General features: G+C 33.2%; 1 protein-coding gene and 1 long non-coding RNA gene across 3 annotated transcripts in view; one reads left to right on the top strand and one right to left on the bottom strand.

Annotated features, from left to right (window-relative positions):
• LOC135269901 (uncharacterized) overlaps positions 1–21,505 on the top strand; it is a 113,525-nt gene that overhangs the window by 87,871 nt on the left and 4,149 nt on the right. The window contains exon 2 of the long non-coding RNA XR_010338155.1: positions 9,866–10,005. This is a non-coding gene — a long non-coding RNA (uncharacterized LOC135269901). The remainder of the gene's footprint in view (positions 1–9,865; positions 10,006–21,505) is intronic.
• On the bottom strand, positions 7,874–21,331 carry CSN3 (casein kappa). 2 transcript variants are annotated; one of them, XM_064364365.1, is made up of 6 exons: positions 21,257–21,331; positions 17,269–17,322; positions 14,710–14,771; positions 11,458–11,490; positions 9,821–10,310; positions 7,874–8,042 (listed from the first exon to the last, which is right to left on the bottom strand). In XM_064364365.1, the coding sequence occupies exons 3-5, from the start codon at positions 14,761–14,763 to the stop codon at positions 9,855–9,857; spliced, it is 543 nt and encodes a 180-aa protein (XP_064220435.1). In that variant the 5' UTR covers positions 14,764–14,771; positions 17,269–17,322; positions 21,257–21,331; the 3' UTR covers positions 7,874–8,042; positions 9,821–9,854. The 2 variants fall into 2 exon arrangements, with proteins under 2 accessions (XP_064220435.1, XP_012328827.3); XM_012473404.3 differs by lacking the exon at positions 21,257–21,331 and having other exon boundaries at positions 17,269–17,336.

Here is a 21,505-nt window from a genome sequence, read left to right as displayed (position 1 = left end):
ATCACTTTGTGTCCCATGAGTTCGCACACAGTTTTATTTAAAAAATCTCTTATTAGTGCCTGTTTTATTACAGTATTTTTCCTTTGAAAACATAAACTTTTCAGTATTTCACAGTTTTTAGATTTGTTGCAGTCTACCAAGAGAGGCCTCTGGTGATATAATTTCTGTTTTTAACATTTAGGGAGGTTATCTTTATGGTCTAATCTGTGATCCAGTTTTGTAATGTACCATGGGTAATAAAAATAATGATGTGCTCTTAGTTTTTAACTCAGAGGTTGGAATAGATGCAGCCCATCTCAAAGTAAATTCTTCCTTTTGCCTACAGACTGATTTATAAATGTTTTATAATATCTTTTGTAAAAATAATTGTGAGTACATAGAAGGCGTATACATTTATCAGATACACGAGATGTTTTGATACAGGTGTGCAATGTGAAATAAGCACATCATAGAGAATAGGGTATCCATTCCCTGGAATATTTGTCCTGCGAGTTACAAACAATCCAATTACCCTCTTTAAGTTATTTTAAAGTGTGTAATTAATTATTATTGACTATAGTCACCCTAATGTGCTATCTAACAGTAGGTCTTCCTCATTCTGTTTTTTGTATCCCTTAGCCATCCCCACATCCCCTCCCATCCCCTCACTACCTTCCCAGCCTCTGGTAACCATGCTTTTACTCTCTTTGTTCATGAGTTCAGTTGTTTTTAGTTTTAGATCCCACAAATAAGTGAGAACATGTGATGTGTCTTTCTGTGCCTGGCTTATTTCAATTAACATAATTATCTCCACTTCCATGTATGTTGTTACAGATGGCTGGATCTCATTCTTTTTTATGGCTGAACGGTACTCCATTGTGTATATGTACTACATTTTCTTTATCCTTTCATCTGTTCATGGACACTTAGTTTGCTTCCAAATCTTAACTATTGTAAAAAGTGCTGCAACAAACATGGGAGTGCAGATACCTCTCTGATAAACCAATTGCCTTTCTTTTGCTCATATACCCAGCAGTAGGATTGTTGTATCATATGGTACTCAATTTTTAGTTCTTTGAGGAAACTCCAAATGGTTTTCCATAGTGGTTGTACTAATTTACATTCCCATGAACAGTGTACAAGAGTTCCCTTTTTTCCACATCCTCACCAACATCTGTTATTGCCTTTCGGATATGAGCCATTTTAACTGGGCTGAGGTGATATCTCATTGTAGTTTTGATTTGCATCGAGCATCTTTTCTTATACTTGTCGGCCATTTGTATATATTCTCTTGAGAGATGTCTATTCACTTTTTTTTTTTTTGATGGTCTCACTTCGTTACCCAGGCTGTAGTGCAGTGGCATGATCTTGGCTCATTGCAACCTCTGCCTCCCACCCCCAGGTGATTCTCCCACCCTAGCCTCCTAGGTAGCTGGGACCACAGGTGCATACTACACCTTGCCTTTTGCCCATTTTAAAACCCAGAGCATTGGTTTTTTTCTATAGAGTCATTTGAGCTCCTTATATATTTTAGTTATTAATCCCTTGTCAGATGAATAGTTTGCAGATATTTTCTCCCATTCTAAAGGTTGTCTCTTCAGTTTGTTGATTCTATCCTTTGCTGTGCAGAAGCATTTTAACTTAATATGCTTCTATCTGTCCATTTTTTTCTTTGGTTGCCAGTGCTTCTGGGATATTGCTCAAGAGATTATTGCCCAGACCAATGTCCTGGAGACTTTTTCAGTGTTTTTGTACAGTGGTTTTATAGTTTGAGTCTTCAGTTTAAGTCTTTAATCCATTTTGATTTGCTTTTTGTATATACTGAGAGAAAGGAGCCTAGTTTTATTTTTCTGCATATGAATATCCAGTTTTCACAGCACCATTTATTGAAAAGACTGCCTTTTCTGCAGTGTATGTTCTTGGTACCTTTGTCAAAAATGAGTTCACTGGATTTGTTTCTGAGTTCTCTATTTTTGTTCCACTGGTTTGTGTGTCTGCTTTTATGTCAGTATCATGCTGTTTTGGTTTTATAGCTCTGTAGTATAATTAGAAGTCAGGTAACGTGATTCCTCTAGTTTTGTTCTTTTTGCTTAGGATAGCTCCAGCTATTCGAGGTCTTCTGTGGTTGCATGTAAATTTTAGATTTTTTTTTTCTATTTCTATGAAGAATGTCATTGGTATTTTTATAGGGAGTGCATTGAATCTGTAGATTGCTTTGGGTTCTATGGACAGTTTAACAATACTGATTCTTCCAATGCATAAATATAGAATATTTTTCCATTTTTGGTGTCCTCTTCAATTTCTTTTATCAGTCTTTCATAGTTTTCATTATAGAGATCTTTCACTTCTTCAGTTAATTCTCAAGTATTTAATTTTATGTGTGGCTACAGTAAATGGAATTACTTTTTTTTCTTTTTTAGATTGTTCACTGTTGGCATATAGAAATGGTACTGATTTTTGTATGTTGATTTTTGTATCCTAAAATTTTGCTGAATTTGTTTATCAGTTTTAATAGTTTTCTTACAGAGAGATTATCTTTTAACCAGTTATCTAATTCACAAAATAGCTTTTTCTTTAACACCATCTTATCCAATATACAAATTATCATTTCTTAGTATATTTATTCCTTAATATACCTCAAAAGTTTTCCTCCAATTTCACCATTAGGCCTTTTCTAACTCTCACCTTCATCTCAGATTAGCTAAAATAATTTACCTTTTTTTACACAAATCTTAAGTTGTTTCATTGTTAATAGCAAGGATTACAAGTTTAAATGCCTAAACTTATGAGAAGCTACTCAACAGTAGATGGGTGAAAACAGGTGAAATGAGGAGAGCATGCCTTAGTTATAAGAGCAGGGAGTAACCTCTACCTAGTTCTAGTTCAGGTATACTCAAATTATTGGTCAGGAATGAGATAAGGAACTTGCATCAGAACACATTGCTTTTGTCATCAAGAAAGTCTTGCTACTGAATGAGTGAATGAGTAAATGAATGAATCAATAGTTAAAAGGAAGCTGAAATAAATAGTATGTCTGTGTAATAACAAAAAGTGATTTATGTCCTTCACTCATAACTGATCGGTAAACAGTTTATGGTCCAGCAGCCAGCTTGAAGCACACATCCACTCAAGTGCCATCTTTTCCATAACACTTTTTTTTTTTTTTTTAAGAATCAGAATCTCACTTTGGAGTGTAGTAGCACAATCATAGCTTTCTGCAGCTTTGAATTCCTGGGCTGAAGCAATCTTGCAACTCAAATATTCCAAGTAGCTAGGACTACAAGTGCACACCACCATAACACTTTTTGTATCCTGGTCACTGCCATGATCTCTCAGTCATAAGAAAGTTCCCTTTTTATTTTGAATTGTGACATCATTAGTTATATACATATGATATGGTTCCTCTTTTATTGTGAACTCCATTAGTACATAATAATTGTCTGGGTTGTTCTGTACTGTCTCATAGCACTTAGCAGAGGTACTTGCTATATCAGTAGATGTTCAAAATGTATGTTTAAGTGAACATGTTAAATAAATATATCCAATTATCTGAAATTACTTTTTTATACAAAATAAGAGCTTTGGTCAATATTTTAGGTGTATAAATGTTTAAATATAATTGGCAGAAAATTATTAGACATTAACATGTGTGACATTAGAGAGCAGATGAAAATGTATGCATGTGCTTAGCAGATTCTTATCATATTTCTTATCTGCAGTTAAAATATCTTCAAAGGCTATACAAAGAAGAGAAACCTTGTCTACTACTTTGGGTTGAGCTTATAATATGAATCTAGATTATGAAAGTACGATATGTACTCATGATACCTATCAATTATATATCATGGATACATTGATTTAAAAATCTGTGGAATAGTCTTGTTAATGAGTATTTTAAGATAAAAACTGATAAATCTAAAACTTGTGGCCTGAAGGGAAAAAATATTTGTTTTTAATTCTTCTTTTAAAATAGTAGATTATGATGTATGTATCCTATTGACTCCATGTTGCAAAAGGGCAGAAGGAATTTGTGACTCATAAATGTAAATTTATGAGTACAGCCCTTTTGGTAAGCTATAGAATGATACTCTCTCTCTCTCTCTCTATCACCCCCACCCCCACACAAACACACACCCTATAAAATTAGATTAATATCTTACCTTACCTATTTCTCAGAGGATGTAAGTGTTTGAAAGAATAGTGATAGTCCTGGAGAAAAGAACCAGGTGTAGGATTGCTCAGTGCAATTATCCTTGGGACCCGATCTATGAGTATGTGATTATAATGGTAGGGAGAAGTGCCAAAGCTGCCACTGACATCATTTGTTCAAGAAAGTCTTGTTGGATCTGAGAAGCTCATGTCTCCTTCTTTCACTGCTTTATAACTCAGGAATAATTTAAATAGTCTTTATATACAGGGAGATATGTACAGATTTCTAGGACTCTTCTGGGCCAAATTTTCTTTCAGGCCAAGAAGAAATTTAGATTATCGGAATAAATCTGTCTCCTGTTTTATAGCATCCTAGAAATGCCATAGCCTACAATAAGTGATTCCTATAGGTAACAAATTTGTTTTCTATAGGTAACAAATTTAAGTCTTTCCTTTCATAAGAATGATATTCACCAAGTCAAAAAATTATCCCTTTAAACTATAAGAGACAAATTAGGAAACTGGGTCTCAGAGGGATTAATTTGGCTAAGATAAAAAAAAAAAGCTGAGTAGTAGAACTTAGCTTTGAACTCTAGCAGTTCAATCCACCATCCCTCATTATCATATATGATTATTTTTTATTGTACTTTAGATTCTGGGGTACATGTGCAGATCATGCAAGATTGTTGCATAGGTACATTCATGGCAAGGTTGTTTGCTGACTCCATTCCCCATCACCTATACCTGACATTTCTCCCCACGTTATCCCTCCCCATCCTCACTCCCACTATCCCTCCCCTAGCCCCCTGCCATGGACCCCAGTATGTGATCCTCCCCTCTCTGTGTCCATGTGTTCTCATTGTTCAACACCAGCCTATGAGTGAGAACATGTGGTGTTTGATTTTCTGTTCTTGTGTCAGTTTGCTGAGAATGATGGTTTCCAGTGTCCCTCTGTATATATCAAAATATGCACCCCATAAATATGTAACATTATTTGTTAATCAAAAATAAAATATTGAAAAAAAATGAAGGGTTTATTTATTAAAAGAGTGCTAACTCATTTGGAAACAATTACAATCATAGAAGAACCAGCTTGGTTAACAGAAGACATCTGACCAGAATGGAAGTGAAATTATTCAGTATTCTTTGTTCTGTATCTGGCTTGTTTTAATTAGCTTTCTGTCCTACAAGTTCAAAGTTCATTCATGTTGTGGCAAATAGCAGAATCTCTTTTCTTTCTTTCTAAGGATGAATAATATCCCTGTGTGTTTATGTGTATGTGTGTGTCAACATTTTTTATCCATCCCTTGATGTACACTTAGGTTGTTTCCACTTTGGCTGTTATGACTGATGCCACAATGAACATGAGAGTGCAGATATCGTTACAGTGGGTTATTTTATTTCCTTTGAGTATATATCCAGAAAAGTACTTTTTGGGTCAGGTCATGTAGTCATTATATTTTTAATTTCTATAGGAACCTCCATACTGTTTTTCACAGTTGACTGCACCTGTCTGCATTCCCACCAACAATGCACAAAGACTCCCTTTTGTCCACATCCTTGTTGACACTTGTTATCTCTTGTCTTTTTGAAATAGTCATCCTAACAGGTGTGATGTGATATCTTATGTGGTTTTGATTTGCATTTTCCTGATAGTGATGATGATCATCCTTTCATATACTTATTAGTCATTTTTTTGTTTTCTTTGGAGAAATGTGTATTTATGTCTTCTGCCCATTTTAAAAATCAGATTATTTGTTTTTTTCTGCTATTGAGTTTTGTGAGTTCTTTATATATTTTGGATATTAACCACTTATTAGATAATTGGTTTGCAAATATTTTCTCCCAATTTATAGACTGTCTTTTTACTGATTATTTTCTTTGCTGGGCAGAAGCTTTTTAGTTTGATGTAGTCCACTTACTTATTTTTGATTTTGTAGCCAGAGCTTTTAGTTTGATCTCCAAAACAATTTTTGCCAAGGCCAATGTCAAGGAGCTTTCTCCCTATATATTCTTCTAGTAATTTTAAAGTTTCATGTCTTTTTTTTTGAGGCAAGTCTCACTCTGTTGCCGAGGTTGGAGTGCAGTGGCATGATCTTGGCTCACTGCAACCTCCACCTCCCAGGTTCAGGCAATTCTCCTGCCTCAGTCTCCTGAGTAGCTGGGATTACAGGTGTGTGCCACCACACCCAGCTAATTTTTGTATTTTTAGTAGAGACGAGGTTTCACCATGTTGGTCAGGCCGGTCTCGAACTCCTGAACTTGTGATCCACTCGCCTCAGCCTCCCAAAGTGCTGGGATTACAGGCGTGAGCCACCACACCCGGCCAGTTTCAGGTCTTACATTGAGGCCTTTTGTGTGTATTTTGAGTGGGTTTGTATGTATGGTGTAAGATATGGGTCTAATATCATTCTTTTGCATGTGATATCCAGTTTTCCCAGCTCCATTTGTTAAGAAAACTATACTTTTACTATTGTGTCTTCTTTGTGTCCTTGCTGAAAATTAGTTGACTGCAGATGTTCAGTTTTATTTATGGGTTTTTAATTCTGTTCCATTGGTCCATGTGTCAGTTTTTAAAGAGCATGGACTTTAAAGCAAAACTTTGAGTTCAAATCTCAGCCTCACATGGGGAAAATTACATCATTTCTCTTTCTTTTCTAATAACAACAAGAATAAATATATGTAGCTCATGACTACATATTAAATGAGTAAATATATTTAATCAAATAGAAGATTGACTGGCAAATAATATGTACTTTATAACTGCTGATTGCTTATTGTTATCAGATATTATTATTGTTTGTATCATCACAATTCTTATAATACCTTATAAAATAGGTGATAAGATTTTATGATGTAAATTTTGCCTCTTCCACATATTTACTTTGTTTTTCAAGAAATTAGTAATATCATTAATGATCATAGCAAATGAGGGCTAGCAATGTCATGTTCCTTCCATGTCTCTATTCTAGATTCTCCATTTGAGTGAGAGAGAAGGTAAAAAACTGTAAATCACTCCTAATAATAGCACATCTGTTGGGTGTTACAGCAGAAGATTAGATAGGTGACCAGTAAACATTTTGTAAGGGCTGAGTGATTTTTATTTTTTCTGACATGATGTGTTAAATATAGATGAAGCATGAAAGTGACCTGATTTTCTTTGCAATATTTAAGAAAACAATTCTGTCATATCCTTGGACTTTGTTCATTAATTTTTCCAGACCAAAATACCTTAATTCCAGAAGCTTTCTGGTGTGCGATATGTGTGTATGTGTGTGTGTGTTTGAACAGATGTGAAACTGTGGCTTCCAGAGTGGGGAAATCTGGTCATGCATGTCTAGAGTCTCTGGCAACATCTGTAGTTTTGCAATGTATCTGTGTTTGTAGTTGTGGACATTTGTAGTTTGCTTGTGCCCAGAATTAGCTCTTAGGAATAATTCAGACTAACGTTAGCAATACATTTAGGCACTTAAATTTAATGCTAACTCTAGAGTTCCCATGGCTCTCAAGAGTCACTCTGTGGTCCCCTGGATTGGAACACTATGACTTAGCTCTCCTCTGGTCCCACTGTCATCCTAGAGGAGAAATCTTTAGTGTCAGACCATGAACCAGTTTGAGGAGCTGATGAAACTATGAACTCTGCCTTCAGGTAAATTTGTGTACTCTAACTCACACTAAATTTGCCAAAGGATTTCAAGGTTTCGGAGATCCCTAAGCTACCTTTACAAACTCCTCTCAAAGAATAAGTTGCAATCAGTTGGTTTTATTGTGCAAGAATCAAAATATTGAATGTGGCATAAATGTAAAATATAAGGAGAGAAGAGCGGAATCTGTGAACATCACATTTTCTGTTGACTGAAGGCAGACAGATGGCTGAAGGAGAGTGTGAAGTAGTCATTTGGTTTCAGCAAGTCCTACAAAAATAAGGAGATTTTAGAAGTGTATTCATAGTATGTTAACAGTTCTCAAGATATATATTTATTTAGTGTCCATAATTTTTCTTTTATGTCTGTATCCAAGAAGTTAATCAGATTAAATATTTAAAATTGGTATATAGTAAACTGAAAATAATAGACATTATGTAATATTTATGAAAAAACTGTGTTTTGCATGTTTCTTTATATTTTGAATCAGTAAAATATGTAACTATATATTAAATAACTTGCTTACATATTGTCTTTATTAATTTTCTTATTTTGTTCTCCAAAATATAATAAGCCAACTGTTTAACCACCTCTTATTCTCTTTTTCTTAACAGATTCTGTTGAAAAGCAACTAAATAACACAATTTACACATATGCTAGTCTAAGGAAATCACAGTGTATTTTCCCTGTTTTTTGGCAAGTTAGACAAGCCACATAAAAATAGATGACATAGTAATTAAGCCCCACTATCTGAAATTAAACAAGTTTGGTTTGCCTCTCATTTTGCACTTTCTAGCTGTGATAATTGACTTAACATCCTCAGTCTTACTGGTTTTTAATTCCTGATTTTGAGATAGGAATAATATCATATGGTTACTATGGGAATCAATAGACATAATTATGTATGGTTCTTATTTAGTGAAGACTTAGGATATTGGTTAAAATTAAATGTTAATATTTATTAATTTTACTTTATCTTTTCTAATACATGACATTTTACAGATTGATCAGTTTCAAAAAAAAAAAAAAAAAAAAAATTCTTTCACATATGCATTCTCACTTGAGTCTCATAGCAACCAGAATTATGAGAAAATGAAAGTTCAGAGAAAGTAATGACCAGTTTATGGTCTTTAAGCAAGAAGATGAAAGAAGCAACCTTCCCTGGGCTAATGGCAGTCCCATCATATCACAGACCATTGTCTGGTATTTTAGGTCATAAAACATGTAGACATCTTATGGATTGAAAATATTTGTTGCAAAGAAACTCAAAATTTTGTAACTTTCTCCTCAAATTGTTTTACACTCTGGATATTTTCTACTTTATTAATCCTTCTCTTTATTTAAATTCTTCTCATAAGTTTCAGATTATTTTAGACTCTGCCATTATCCATTGGTCTAAGTAATAAATAGTAACATTTTGCACCACATTCAGTGTTCTGAAAGCATCCTTTTAATATTTATGTGTTTTTTCAAGTTAAGCATTATAATTCTTCCATGGGTTTATCTTAAATAGGAGAAATTTGAGAGGCTTAACTTCAGGAATTATTTCAGAAATGGTCTGAAATAAAGGAATGCATAGAAAATATATCATTGCCTTTCACTCTGTTCATACTACAATGAGAGTGCAAGAGAATTGTTACAGAATTAAAATGTACTTAAACATATTCTATATAACTTTTTCTAAAAATTATTTTTGAAATAAAAATCATGAAAGTGTTACTGTTTTGCTCTACTGTCATAGTTTGTGTGTGAATAAGGATGAAATAAAACTATTACGTTCTAGGAGTGTCCCAATTGTGAGAAAAAAGTTTGTTAATAAAGTTGCCATTATCTTCATTTTGTCAAATAAAATTACTTTAAATTTCTAGTTGGAACAGAATCTGGTGTATCAATGCTATGGTTTTACCAAGGTAAAATTGTAAGTACCCTTTTTGCCTGGTTCTGTAACATACTCAGTTTATCCATTTCTACTGTTTTAGAATTTATGGTTGTATTGATCAATCTATGCTTCTTGTCAGAATTATTCATTTTATTTATTGTTTATTTACCTGTGTTGTCTTCATTGATATTTCCTTAGTGTTTTTATACCGTAGGTGTAGTAACTGAGACTGTGGTTGTCTCAGGGGTGCTTGTGATGATGGACTCTGAGGAAGCTTCTGGAGTGACTACCCTCTTCACCGTTGTTACAGTGGCAGGAGTTGGTGTAGGCTCAACAGTAGTGATGGCATTGATGGTAGGTATGATTATTTTATCCTGAATTTTCTTTGGGGGGACGGCAATAAATGATGGATGTAGTTTTGGGCGATGTACCATGGTGGGTGGGTTGACATTTGGCAGATATTGCCACTGAGGAACTTGGGCATGTGGCCTAACTGAGTTTGGATAATATGGGGGAGACACATATGGAGTATTAATTGCTATAGCTGGTCTATTTTGGTACCAATTGGTTCTATAATAAGGATAGCTATTCGGCACATAATATATTGGGATATATGGAACTATTTTCTGATAGAATGGTCTTTCATCATTCTCACGGCACTGCAAAAGGAATAAATTATGCAGAATATTATTATTATAGACACAAATGTGGAAATATCTTAAATCCACATTATTTGAAATAATATAGTATTTACCATTGAGTAAGATATTAGAAGTAGGGAACCCAGCAACAATATTATTTTATAAGATGTTGATTTGTACATTGCCTTTGCACTTTATGATTTTCAATATTATAAAATATTATTTTGATAATATAAATATAGTATTTGTTTCAAGGAAATTATATGAGTAAATTCATAATGTAAACCGTATTGCCCAGAGCTTGGCATATGTGGAAAGTGATCCTATATGTTGGATATTATAGGTACAACACAGAGAAAAGTCTCATTGAGAACTTTGACTTGTTATGCACAAGCACCATATGCAGACACACACAAAATGGCACACACACGTATGTATTCTTACCACATATTTGTAATTGATCACACATTTTATTCATTTAAAAATTAGCCCAAGAGCACATTTGTTTTTTCCTAAACTAATTATAGCAGAATAGTAGTATAATGTGATGTGGAGAGATTCTATTTTAGATTTTTTTTGGTTTAATTATCTTCACAAGAGATTAGATATTTTCCGTATCTATGTGTCTCTGTTTAAAAATGTATCATAAAAATTTGTCAGTAGACCTTTCCATATGAATAGAAATAAATCAACAAAACTATACTACAAAGCAAAGATTTCTCCTAAAAGGAGACATATTTAAATGTATTCAAACATATTTGAGAAACAAAAGGGGGAGTAAATATAGATGTATGAGAAGTATTCAAAGAGGGGTCAGAGAAGGATTCTTTCTTGTCTTAAAAAGTGGAAAAGGGAAATGTTAAGCTTTACTTATGTTTTCATTATCTTCCAATATGAAATGCTGAAATAATTTTTTTATATTGCTAAATATACATGAAAACCAAAGATACATGGCTTGGGTTACATAAGAAAACAAAATTTTCAGATAAACATCAATGTGATTCATATCACCTGTTGCTGAAATCATTTTTTTGCAAATATTATTAGGTTATTTTATGGAGATGAAATATTTAGGTTTTAGTCTGAAGGCATTTTTAATAAGATTGACCTTTGTAGAATATATTGTAGTTCATGCCTCTAATAGAAATAATTCAAATAGACTTACTGCTTGTTGTTCCTGGTTTTGAGTCTCTGCAGCCTGGGGAGTTCCAGAAGAAGAAATAATGAAAAAACAAAACAAAACAAAACAAAAAAGAAAATATATTTTATCTTTTTGTGTTAAAGATAAAATATATATATATTTTATTTTTTAAAACATTTTTCATAATTTATCTATGAGGCCTATGGACCACTCATGAAGCAACAGTAATCTAACTGATTAGTAATAATAAACGTCATGTTTAGATTGTCTTTAAATATCACCACCTAGAATGAAAAAGTCACTGTTGGAAAAATCTAGTCATCTGACCCCCTTGCCAACAAATACACAATTTGCTTAAATCAAAAATATGAACAGTTTATATTCAGTTTTTATTAAATATACTTGTTAAAAATTAGAGGAGCATTGAGCCTTTTTTTCTTTCTCTGCTCTCATACTAAGATGATTCGTAAGGTTTACTTAGAAGATTTAAAATACTGCCTCTTGCATAACCTTAACATATAAATAATAGTGTTTTTAAAACCATCTTTCATTTGTTTTTATAGTGCTTTTCTTAGTTTTAGATTGTAACATATTTAGAGAATCAGGAGTGAGAAAATAATTTTTATGGACATGTATTTATAAAACTCTAAAAACTCCAAAGCTTTTAGAAACTCTTGAAAGGAGGTATAATATTAAATATTTTTGAATTGACAGTTCTGGTTTAGGATATTTCACATATATTCCTTGGGTATAAAATGACTCTAGAAACCTTTTGGAAAGTGTGAGTACAGAAAATCAGAAATTTGAGAAGGTAATAAAGTTTTTTGCTTAGAGACAAAGTCTTGCTGTTCTCTAAATACATTAAATCATTAGTTTAAAACATGAAGAAGTAAATATGAGGCTGGGCACAGTGGCTTGCCCTGTAATCCCAGCACTTTGAGAGGTAGAGGTGGGCGGATCATCTAAGGTCAGGGGTTCAAGACCAGCCTGGTCAACTTGGTGAAACCCTGCCTCTACTAAAAATACAAAAATTAGCTGGGCATAGTGGTGCATGCCTGTAATCCCAGCTACTCAGGAGACTGAGGCAGGAGAATTTCTTGAACCCGGGAAGCGGAGATTGTTGTGACCAGAGATCGCATCACTGTACTCCAGCCTGGGTGACAGAGCAAGACTCTGTCCCCTCCCCTCAAAAAAGAAGTAATATGAATATTATAGAAAGTTTACTTCAAAAATTCTGACAACCTAGATACATTAATGTAATATCAACCTATGTTAGGAATTCCTGGTATATGCTTGTCTAAAAAGTATCCTGCATTTTTATAAGAAGTGTGATATTTCCTATTATTTTTTCATTTCTATCATAGGTTTCATACTTAGATTTTTATAGTTGATAACTAATCAATGATTATGTCATGAAATGTTTATTTCTTATCTATTTAAGATAAAAATTTAATTTTAAACAGAAAGATGAATGACATCTGTATACGAATAGCCTTTTAAAATAATTTTCATTGATTCCATAAAATGATTTTTCACAAATGAGATTCTTCAGTGATGCTTGAATAGAAATGATCAAATTGTGGTACAGAATAGTGCCAAATTATGATGCCACCAATAGGCTTCGTGTTTATGCAGTTTAGTGCAGAATTGCTAGTAAAAATTTTATCTAACTATTTTTATTCTGGGGGAAGGGATAAAAGAGCACATACAACATGGTATCACATTGATGTTTTAATTTGTATAATTTTGACTACTCATAAGACAGAATGATAAAATCAATAAACTCTATTTTTTTTTCTGTATTATTTGTTCCTGTCTCTGAGGCCTGAAACCTTTGGGAAAATGGGAAGGAATGTTTGAGGGACAAATCTGGCTCAGGTAGCTCAGGAAAGAGGTTGCTTGCAGCAGGGAGTTGTAGATCATTTTCTGATTTAAACTTCAAGCCCTGTTACTCAAAGAGGAAACCTAAATTCTAAATGTTCAGGTGACCATAGAGTATTTGAGTTATGGAATTCAAAGTTTGTTTTGTTTTTTTTGTTTTTTGAGACGGAGTTTCACTCTGTCGCCAGGCTGGAGTGCAGTGGCATGATCTCGGCTCACTGCAACCCTCTGCCTCTTAGGTTTAAGCGATTCTCCTGCCTCTGGCTCCTGAGTAGCTGTGATTACAGGCACACACTACCATGTCCAGCTAATTTTTTTGTATTTTTAGTAGAGATGGGGGTCTCACTATGTTGGCCAGGATGGTCTTGATCTCTTAACCTTGTGATCTGCCTGCCTCGGCCTCCCAAAGTGCTGGGATTACAGGCCTGAGCCATGGTGACCGGCCAGAACTCAAGTTTTAAAAGGTAATTTTGATTCTAAGAATTGAATTAATAGACATATTATACACAAACACAACATGCAGATAATAGAATTATTTAATAGATGTTAACTTAAAAGCAAGTCTAAACTTATAATAAATAAATATTATAGATATTCACAGAGCAAGGACTGGTGTGCTCCAATATTTTGTAATATAGGAGGAGGACATATACCATTATTTATGCTTCCCTCCTTTGTCAGTACCTAGAATCCCCAGATGAACATGAAAATATAAAGAGGCAATAGCCGTAACAACAATAAAAACAAGTCAAAAAATTAAAGAGAAAAGAAGCAGAACCTTTCTAGGTCCAGTAGCCTTAAAACTTTACATATAATTCAACATAATGCCAGGGGTCCCTGGAAAGGGGTCAGTCAAATGACATATTGAGGAAGAGTAGAACAAAACATAATTATTTGAATATTAAAGACAGAAGTATCAACGTCTTTAAAACTTGTGAAATGACTTTACCAAAGTTGATCTTTGAAAAATTTTGTTTCCATAAAGAGACTGGAGTCTGGGTGAGGTAGGAACTTAATTCAAATAATTTCTGATCCAAGACTGTGATTTCCATATTTATTCTTTCTGGATTATCTTTAATGCATTTACAGTTTTAAAATGTTTTCAGTATTGTTTTTCCCCCAGAAAGTATTTTCTCTATAGTATGAGAATTTTACAAGTTTCCTATACATGATTAAGTGTGATTTCTTAATTCACAGAACTAAATGGATATCCAAAAGAACATGATTTGGATTTTATAATAGAAATAAATGTTAAAAAATTAATCTTAAAAATGTAACAAATATGTAGATATTTTATTCTATGAAATATAACTGTATTTAGAAATTTGCATAGTTAGAGTCCTTAAATAAAATTTTCTTAAAGTCAATAAAACTGGTTAGATGAAATTAACTTACCAAAAAAGGCAGGGATAGTGCCAGGACATTCACAACTAGAAGAAAACTCTTCATTATTGCACCTAAAGATACATTTTAAAAAATTAATTTTAAAGGATTTGTTACTAGAAATTTAGGAGTGACTTGAATGTCATATTTGCTTTGATTAAGATAAAAAGTCAGATTTACAGGTAGATTTAGCCAATGTGGAAAATTTATTTTAGCAAAGTATGTAAAAACCCAAACTTGGAGCAGGGACATGGATGAAGCTGAAAACCATCATTCTCAGCAAGCTGACTCAAGAACAGAAAACCAAACACCGAGTGTTCTCACTCATAAGTGGTGTTGAACAATGAGAACACATGGACACAGGGAGGGGAACATTACACACAGGGCCCTGTTGGGGGTGGGGAGGTGAGGGGAGGGATAATAGGGGGTGGGTGGACTGGGGAGGGATAACATTAGGAGAAATACCTAATGTAGATGATGGGGGAAATGGATGCAGCAAACCACCAAGGCACCTATATACCTATTTAACAAACCTGCATGTTCTGCACATGTACCCCAAAACTAAAAGTATAATAAAAAATAATTTTTTTTGAATTTAATTTTTGATAATATTAACAGAATTACTAAATTATTACTATGTCAAATGTTGAGATTATCAAGGTGATATCAAGGTGATACAGGCCTTGCCAATTAGTAGCATCAATTTTAGGAAGAGTGTTGAAACATATACAAATAACTGTAAGAGGAAAAATAGTGGAAAATGCCACAAAAGTAATTTTCTACTAATTGAAAGTTTCAGTTAAGAGAAGCAGCAGTCTTTGCATGAAAAAATGACGTATAGGTGAAGCTTGCCTATGCAGGGTTTAATAGGGAGGGAGATATGTCAAGTAGAGGAGAAAGTCTTGAGAACAGCCATGAACATTTTGATTGGAATCTTGTATGAGAAGAAAAATAAAAGATTAGAAGGAAAGTTTAGAGGAGAAAGTAGACATGTTTAAGTTAATGACTGGTTGCAAAGCTAGGCATGGCTTTATAAACAACAGAAAACAATTCAGTGTTTTCAGACTAAAGAGTGATACGACTATATATTTTTGGAAGACTGAATTCTAGACCAGGCCTTATCTCTACCTGTGTAACTTTGATTAAGTGATATCCTTTGCCTGGGCTTTACATTTTCTTACCCATAAAAAATGTAAGAAACTTAGAGATTTCTAAAATTCTATAATTCTATGATCAATCCAACACAGAAGTATGTAGGATGGAATGGAAAGTGGAGGGTTATGAAACTGTTCTCTTTATATTTCTCCAGAAATTAGAACTGATATAATTAACTTTATTGTTTTAATAAGAAGTATAGTGATGACAATTACAGTGGCTTTGACTAAAATGTTTAAAGAAATAAGTTAGCCTTATTTTTCTAAAAGAGTATATACAGTGTCATACCTGCTTATTTGATTTTTAATGAAGTATCTTTTTAGACAACAATAATATATGGTACCCTAAACTTTTTATATTTAAGTATATATTATATTTAGGAAGTAACTACTAACTTCATCTTGTTGCAGCTATTATTATTCGCATACTCATATAAACTTGAATCACTAAACTTGAGCTTTACAAAAGAGATTCACAGAATTAAATCCTCAGGTAGGGGATGGAAGGTACACCAGACTCTATTAGCATCTGATTCTCAGGCAACAATAATTATTAAGAAGGCTGTCTACTAAAGTGACTTCAAAACTGCCTGTATGATGTCATTGAATTTCCATTAGATGGAACTCATTTGGAATCAATTTGAAAATCTAAGCAAAGTCATATTTCTCTGAGTGGGATGGAGTTTCTTATTAATGCTTCTCTTGCTAGTGATCTTTTAGGATTATAGACTAAAAGTGTTGGTATGATGAATCACATACCCCTTATCACTTCACACAGTGAAATGATATGAAAACAAAAGAAAATATTCCATAAAATGACCATAATTTCTTTTTGGCAAAAACACACAAAAAAAAATCACAGAGATAAGACCATACTTTACTTATCAGGTACTTATATCAATAAGTACTTGCATTTGCTCTCATTACTTGGTAAAAAGAAATAATTTGTGAAATGGTAGAATTGTCCAGCTTTCATGAATACTTGAAAGACATGTTTTTGAAAAATAATTATTCCATAATAAATAAAATTATGACTTTTATAGAAATAAAATTTAAAAATAATTAAGGGATAAATTGCGATTATCATGAGTCCAACTTCCTGAGGAGTTAACTTTCGACATTTATCTGTAGTAATGCATTAAACACTTTCTTATTTAGAATTCACAATATCTACTATGATTTAGCTGGTATCAGAACTTGACTGGAACCCAAAGTAAAGTCAAAAATAAATTTGATCATAACACCACCCAGAACTTAGGTTTAGTGTAAAATTTAACTTTCAAGTGATGCTAGGTCATATTCAAGCTTAATAATAAAGACTAAAAGGAAGAAAATATGATTCTGAAATAACTGTGGTGATGTCCCCACTAACTACTGTGAAAAGGATCACTTTCTCCAGGTGTTTCAGTAGCATTACCTTTCCTCGTGCCAGTCAGGTCTTGCTTGGCAGTAGGTTGAGTTGGCCTGTCAGCTGTTGAGAAGACCAAGATAAACAACTGAAGACCAGTTAAAGGGTATTAGTTCCTTGAGTCACATTATTCTATTTCCCTCCCACTTTTTACCCAATAGGATGATGACAGAAAGGAAAGATTTGATGACAGCAGGGTCACCTTTGGGTCAATCTTAGTTAATGAAATGCAGAGAAGGATGTAGAGTCATCACTCATAAAGCTTGCAAAAAGATTATTCATATCTTTTTAAAGAATGGATCTTTTTATGTCTTATAAAGAAATATAGAATAATTTTTAAAATATTAATAGAATTGTTAATCAACTAATCCTATTTGAACTGAAAACTGCTCTTGAAATGAAAAATAGCTAGCCACAATACTTTCACATTTTAATTGTTTCTTTTAGTTTAAGAACCTAGATTTTGAGTGATACTACATCTGCTATGGGCTGTGATTGGTCTTCTTCCTTCCAGAATTACAATTATTGATTTTTTAAAAATTAGAAAATTGGTCATCTCACACATACTCAGGAGCACCTCCTTATAAGTTAAACCCCTATATGAAACATTTTAATCAATATAAAGTGGGGAACCATTTGCATTGAGCGGCAGAGTATTTTCTCCCATATGCATTGACTAAATACTTATTGATTTATTATCCTTTTATGAATAAGCTTTTTAAAAGATTTTTAAATTTCAACAATATAGGTGAACCATTTTGAATAAACAATATTAAATTATTGAATTGGAGATAATTGTTCTGTTTTAAGGAAAGTCATTTTGACTTAGAGCATAAATCACAAATCCACTGACATTGTGAATATTTTGGCATAAAATAGCTCAACACAATATTTTGTGAATAAAATAGCTCAACACAAATTTTGCTTAGATAATTCAGGAAATAATATTTTATTTTACTTGCTTTTCTCAATAAATAATGTTAACTGTGACTTCATTTTGGTTGTGAAAGCCTGATCAGATTGAGGAATTTACAGGAATCAATGTAGAATGGCCAGAACACAAACAAGAAATAATATCAGCATCGTAGTAATGTCTATACTCCTGTCTGTTTCTTAGAACTATTGCATGTCTTAGAAAGTTAGGAACACTATTCTAAATCCTAGAATACTTATTTGGATTGGACAGAGTAAAATGAGATTCTCTGTTTCTCAGAATAATTGGTTTCTGCGGTTCAAAAAGAGATGACAGAATTTAAAATTGCTACGGTAATAATACCAGCCATTCTATCTGAACTATTTAGTCACAGTGTTTTCCTTTGATTGTCAGGGTCCATGGTTGAAAGATTATGATCTGGTCATTCCCCAAATTCTGAAGGTGTTCTATTTCATATAGTAATTTCTCAGCCATTGATTTAGAATCATAAGAGTGATAATTATTTTCAGTTGAGTATTGAATTACTTAATTTACAACACTGTTTTCACAGCAAAATATATTTTAAGAACATCTGACATTGCTAGTAATCTTTTCTCCCACCAAGATAAAAACATGTTTACCATGGGATCACCCATTTACTTCAAACAATAATGTAGCTTTTGTGGGGCTTTGCAAAATTAGACATTATTCTTTGAGCATATACGTTGTTTCAGGTACTGGACATTATTATTTGAGCACATACCTTATTTTAGATACTGTTTCAGGTAGTAGAGATAAATTAGTAACCAAAGCAGGCAAACATCTCTGCTCTTGTGGAGCTCATAGTCTAAAATTTACTTGATTACTGTTAACATTGAATATTTCCCATATCTATTGATCTAAGGCAATCTTAGTGACAGTGTTTTGAGTGACTGGAGTAGATAAACTAGGTGAATTCTATAATGGAGCTATCCAATGCTCTTGTGTTTTCCAAAGAAAAGCAAAGGAAGATCAGAACTCACATGCTCTGAAATCTCCAAGGAAGCTTCAATGGTGCTGAACAAGGTCTCCAAACTGAGAGTGCTTATAATCTGGAATGAATCCACAATACCTTATCTAGTTATACATCCATCAATAGAGGGCATGGCCTGATTCTAGAACATCCCTAGATTATGGGATGAGAACCAGCAGGGCTTCTCAGTCCAGCTGCAACTTCCCTTGATTTAAGTCCTGATAATCAGTGTGTATTCACACCACCATTCACACACTGGGACTGGGTAAGAGGCTATTGTGGTTACATAAGTTCACATTTTAAGCATTGTAAACAAAAATATTTTGTAATAAGTTGCATAATGATTATTGACTCATATACACTCTTTTAATAGTGATAACCTCTTGTTATTCTGTTAATGTTTCTCACATTTGAAATGTACTTCATCTCTGTTTTCTCTTCCTTTGATGGTATTTACAGGCATGTAGTTTTATTTTTTCTGTCTCATTTTATTTCTCAGTCACTTCATTTGTACCAGGCTGATCTCAACACTAGTTTATTCTTGAAGTACAATAATGTTTGTGACAGCAGTTGCAATGTAAATGACTAACACAGCTTTCTATAGGATTATTACCGTACCAGAATATTGATATTTTAAAGTAGAAATTTGTATGCTTCAAAAGTCTTTGCTATATGTGAAAACCATGGAAAAAATACCATAAAATGCTCTTAAAAATAGTCAACAAACTATAGCAAACTGGAATATCAAAATTTTACTCTCCTATAACCAATTCTATTAAGCAATACATATACAAACTGTTTGTATTAGAAACAAAGCTCTTTTGGTAGTACAGCCACAACCCTTGTTTGTAGAGATGATTTAAGAAGATAGTGCTTTCTCCTGAACACTTATAAAAAGACTATTTTGAGATTGTGAGGAGACATTTGATGTCATCTGGAGCCTACAGTGAGTGTTATTATGACTTTAGCACTAGTGCACACATAAATTTATTCCTCAGTAAGATTTAGGTTCCAAGGATTTCTGAAGCCATTAAAAATACACAGATTTAAAAATACAAAGGATAATAAATTTATGTAAAGTGTTATTTCTCCAACATGATCCCAAGACCCCCTATAATCCTGTCCTATGTTTATTTCATTCTTGTCACCATTCAAAATAAACAGCCAGATCAATGATGATCTCTGTGTAGCCAAATCCAATGGTAGCTGCTAGATACCCTTCCCACTCAACATTTTAGCAACTCTTGGCGTGGTGATTAGTTTTTCTGACAGGTAAAACTTTTTGACTTTTTCTTCTTTTTTTTTAATTCCCTCAAGTCACTTAAAGCTGCTTTTAATTTCCATTTTGGTTCTTCTTATTTTCCTCAAACTCTAAATTTAGGAGAACATTTAAAAATTCTTTCAACATCCACCACCCCTCTATCTTTTCTCCCTCTATCTTTAATATCTTTCTAGTTGACATACTAAATTCCTATAACCTTAAGTATCATCAATAGGCAATTGCCTTCACTGAACTCTAGATTCAAGTATCCAATAGCTATTTTAACATCTCTATTTGCATGTAAAATAGACATCTCCAAATGATCATGAACAAAACAGAATATTTTATATCCAAACATACCTTGTTTCTCAACTAGTTCTCCACTAGTCTCTTTTATCCTTTAATGAACAGTACCGTGATACTACTAGTGGCTCAAGGGCCATCTAGTGACTCCTATAGGTTATCTTTTCTGTCCTCCACACAACAACCTGTTAAAAGAATCATTAATTCTGTCTTAACAAACACCCCAAATCTGACACCACTTCCTAATCTGAACTTTGTTGCTTCAGTCTCAGCACTGGCATGTTATACCTGGAATCGTCCTTGTATTTCCCTTTTTCTCTTTATTTTCACTCTTATCACCCTATAATCATTTTTTTTCACAGTTATAAAAATGTTACTTTTAACATATATCTGACATGATTATTCTTCTGTTTAAATTCTCAATGGATTCCTATGCACTTAGAATACATTCAAACTTTTTTACCAAGGACTGTTTCTAAATAATTTGGTTTCTCTTTATTCATCTTACCTTAACTTCTACCACTTTTTCTCTCACTGTGTGCTGGTTTCAGTGACCTTTCTGTTCCTAGAATGTGCCAAACTCCTTCCTATATCAGGAACTTCCACTTATATTCATGCTGCCTGGAATGTTCTTACCTCAATTCTCAGTAATGTCCCCTGTACTATTCGGGATTCACCTCAAATGTCTTCATTTCAGAGAAGCTTTCCTTGTCACTTTGTCTAAATAGTCACTTCTTCTTCATCACTTTATTATTTA

Source organism: Aotus nancymaae, unplaced genomic scaffold, assembly GCF_030222135.1.
Source record: "Aotus nancymaae isolate 86718 unplaced genomic scaffold, 86718_ANA_hifiasm-v0.15.2.pri h1tg000006l, whole genome shotgun sequence".
NCBI lineage: Eukaryota > Metazoa > Chordata > Mammalia > Primates > Aotidae > Aotus > Aotus nancymaae.
The sequence above is the reverse complement of the archived record's forward strand: the minus strand, read 5'-3'. Positions and strand labels throughout refer to the sequence as shown.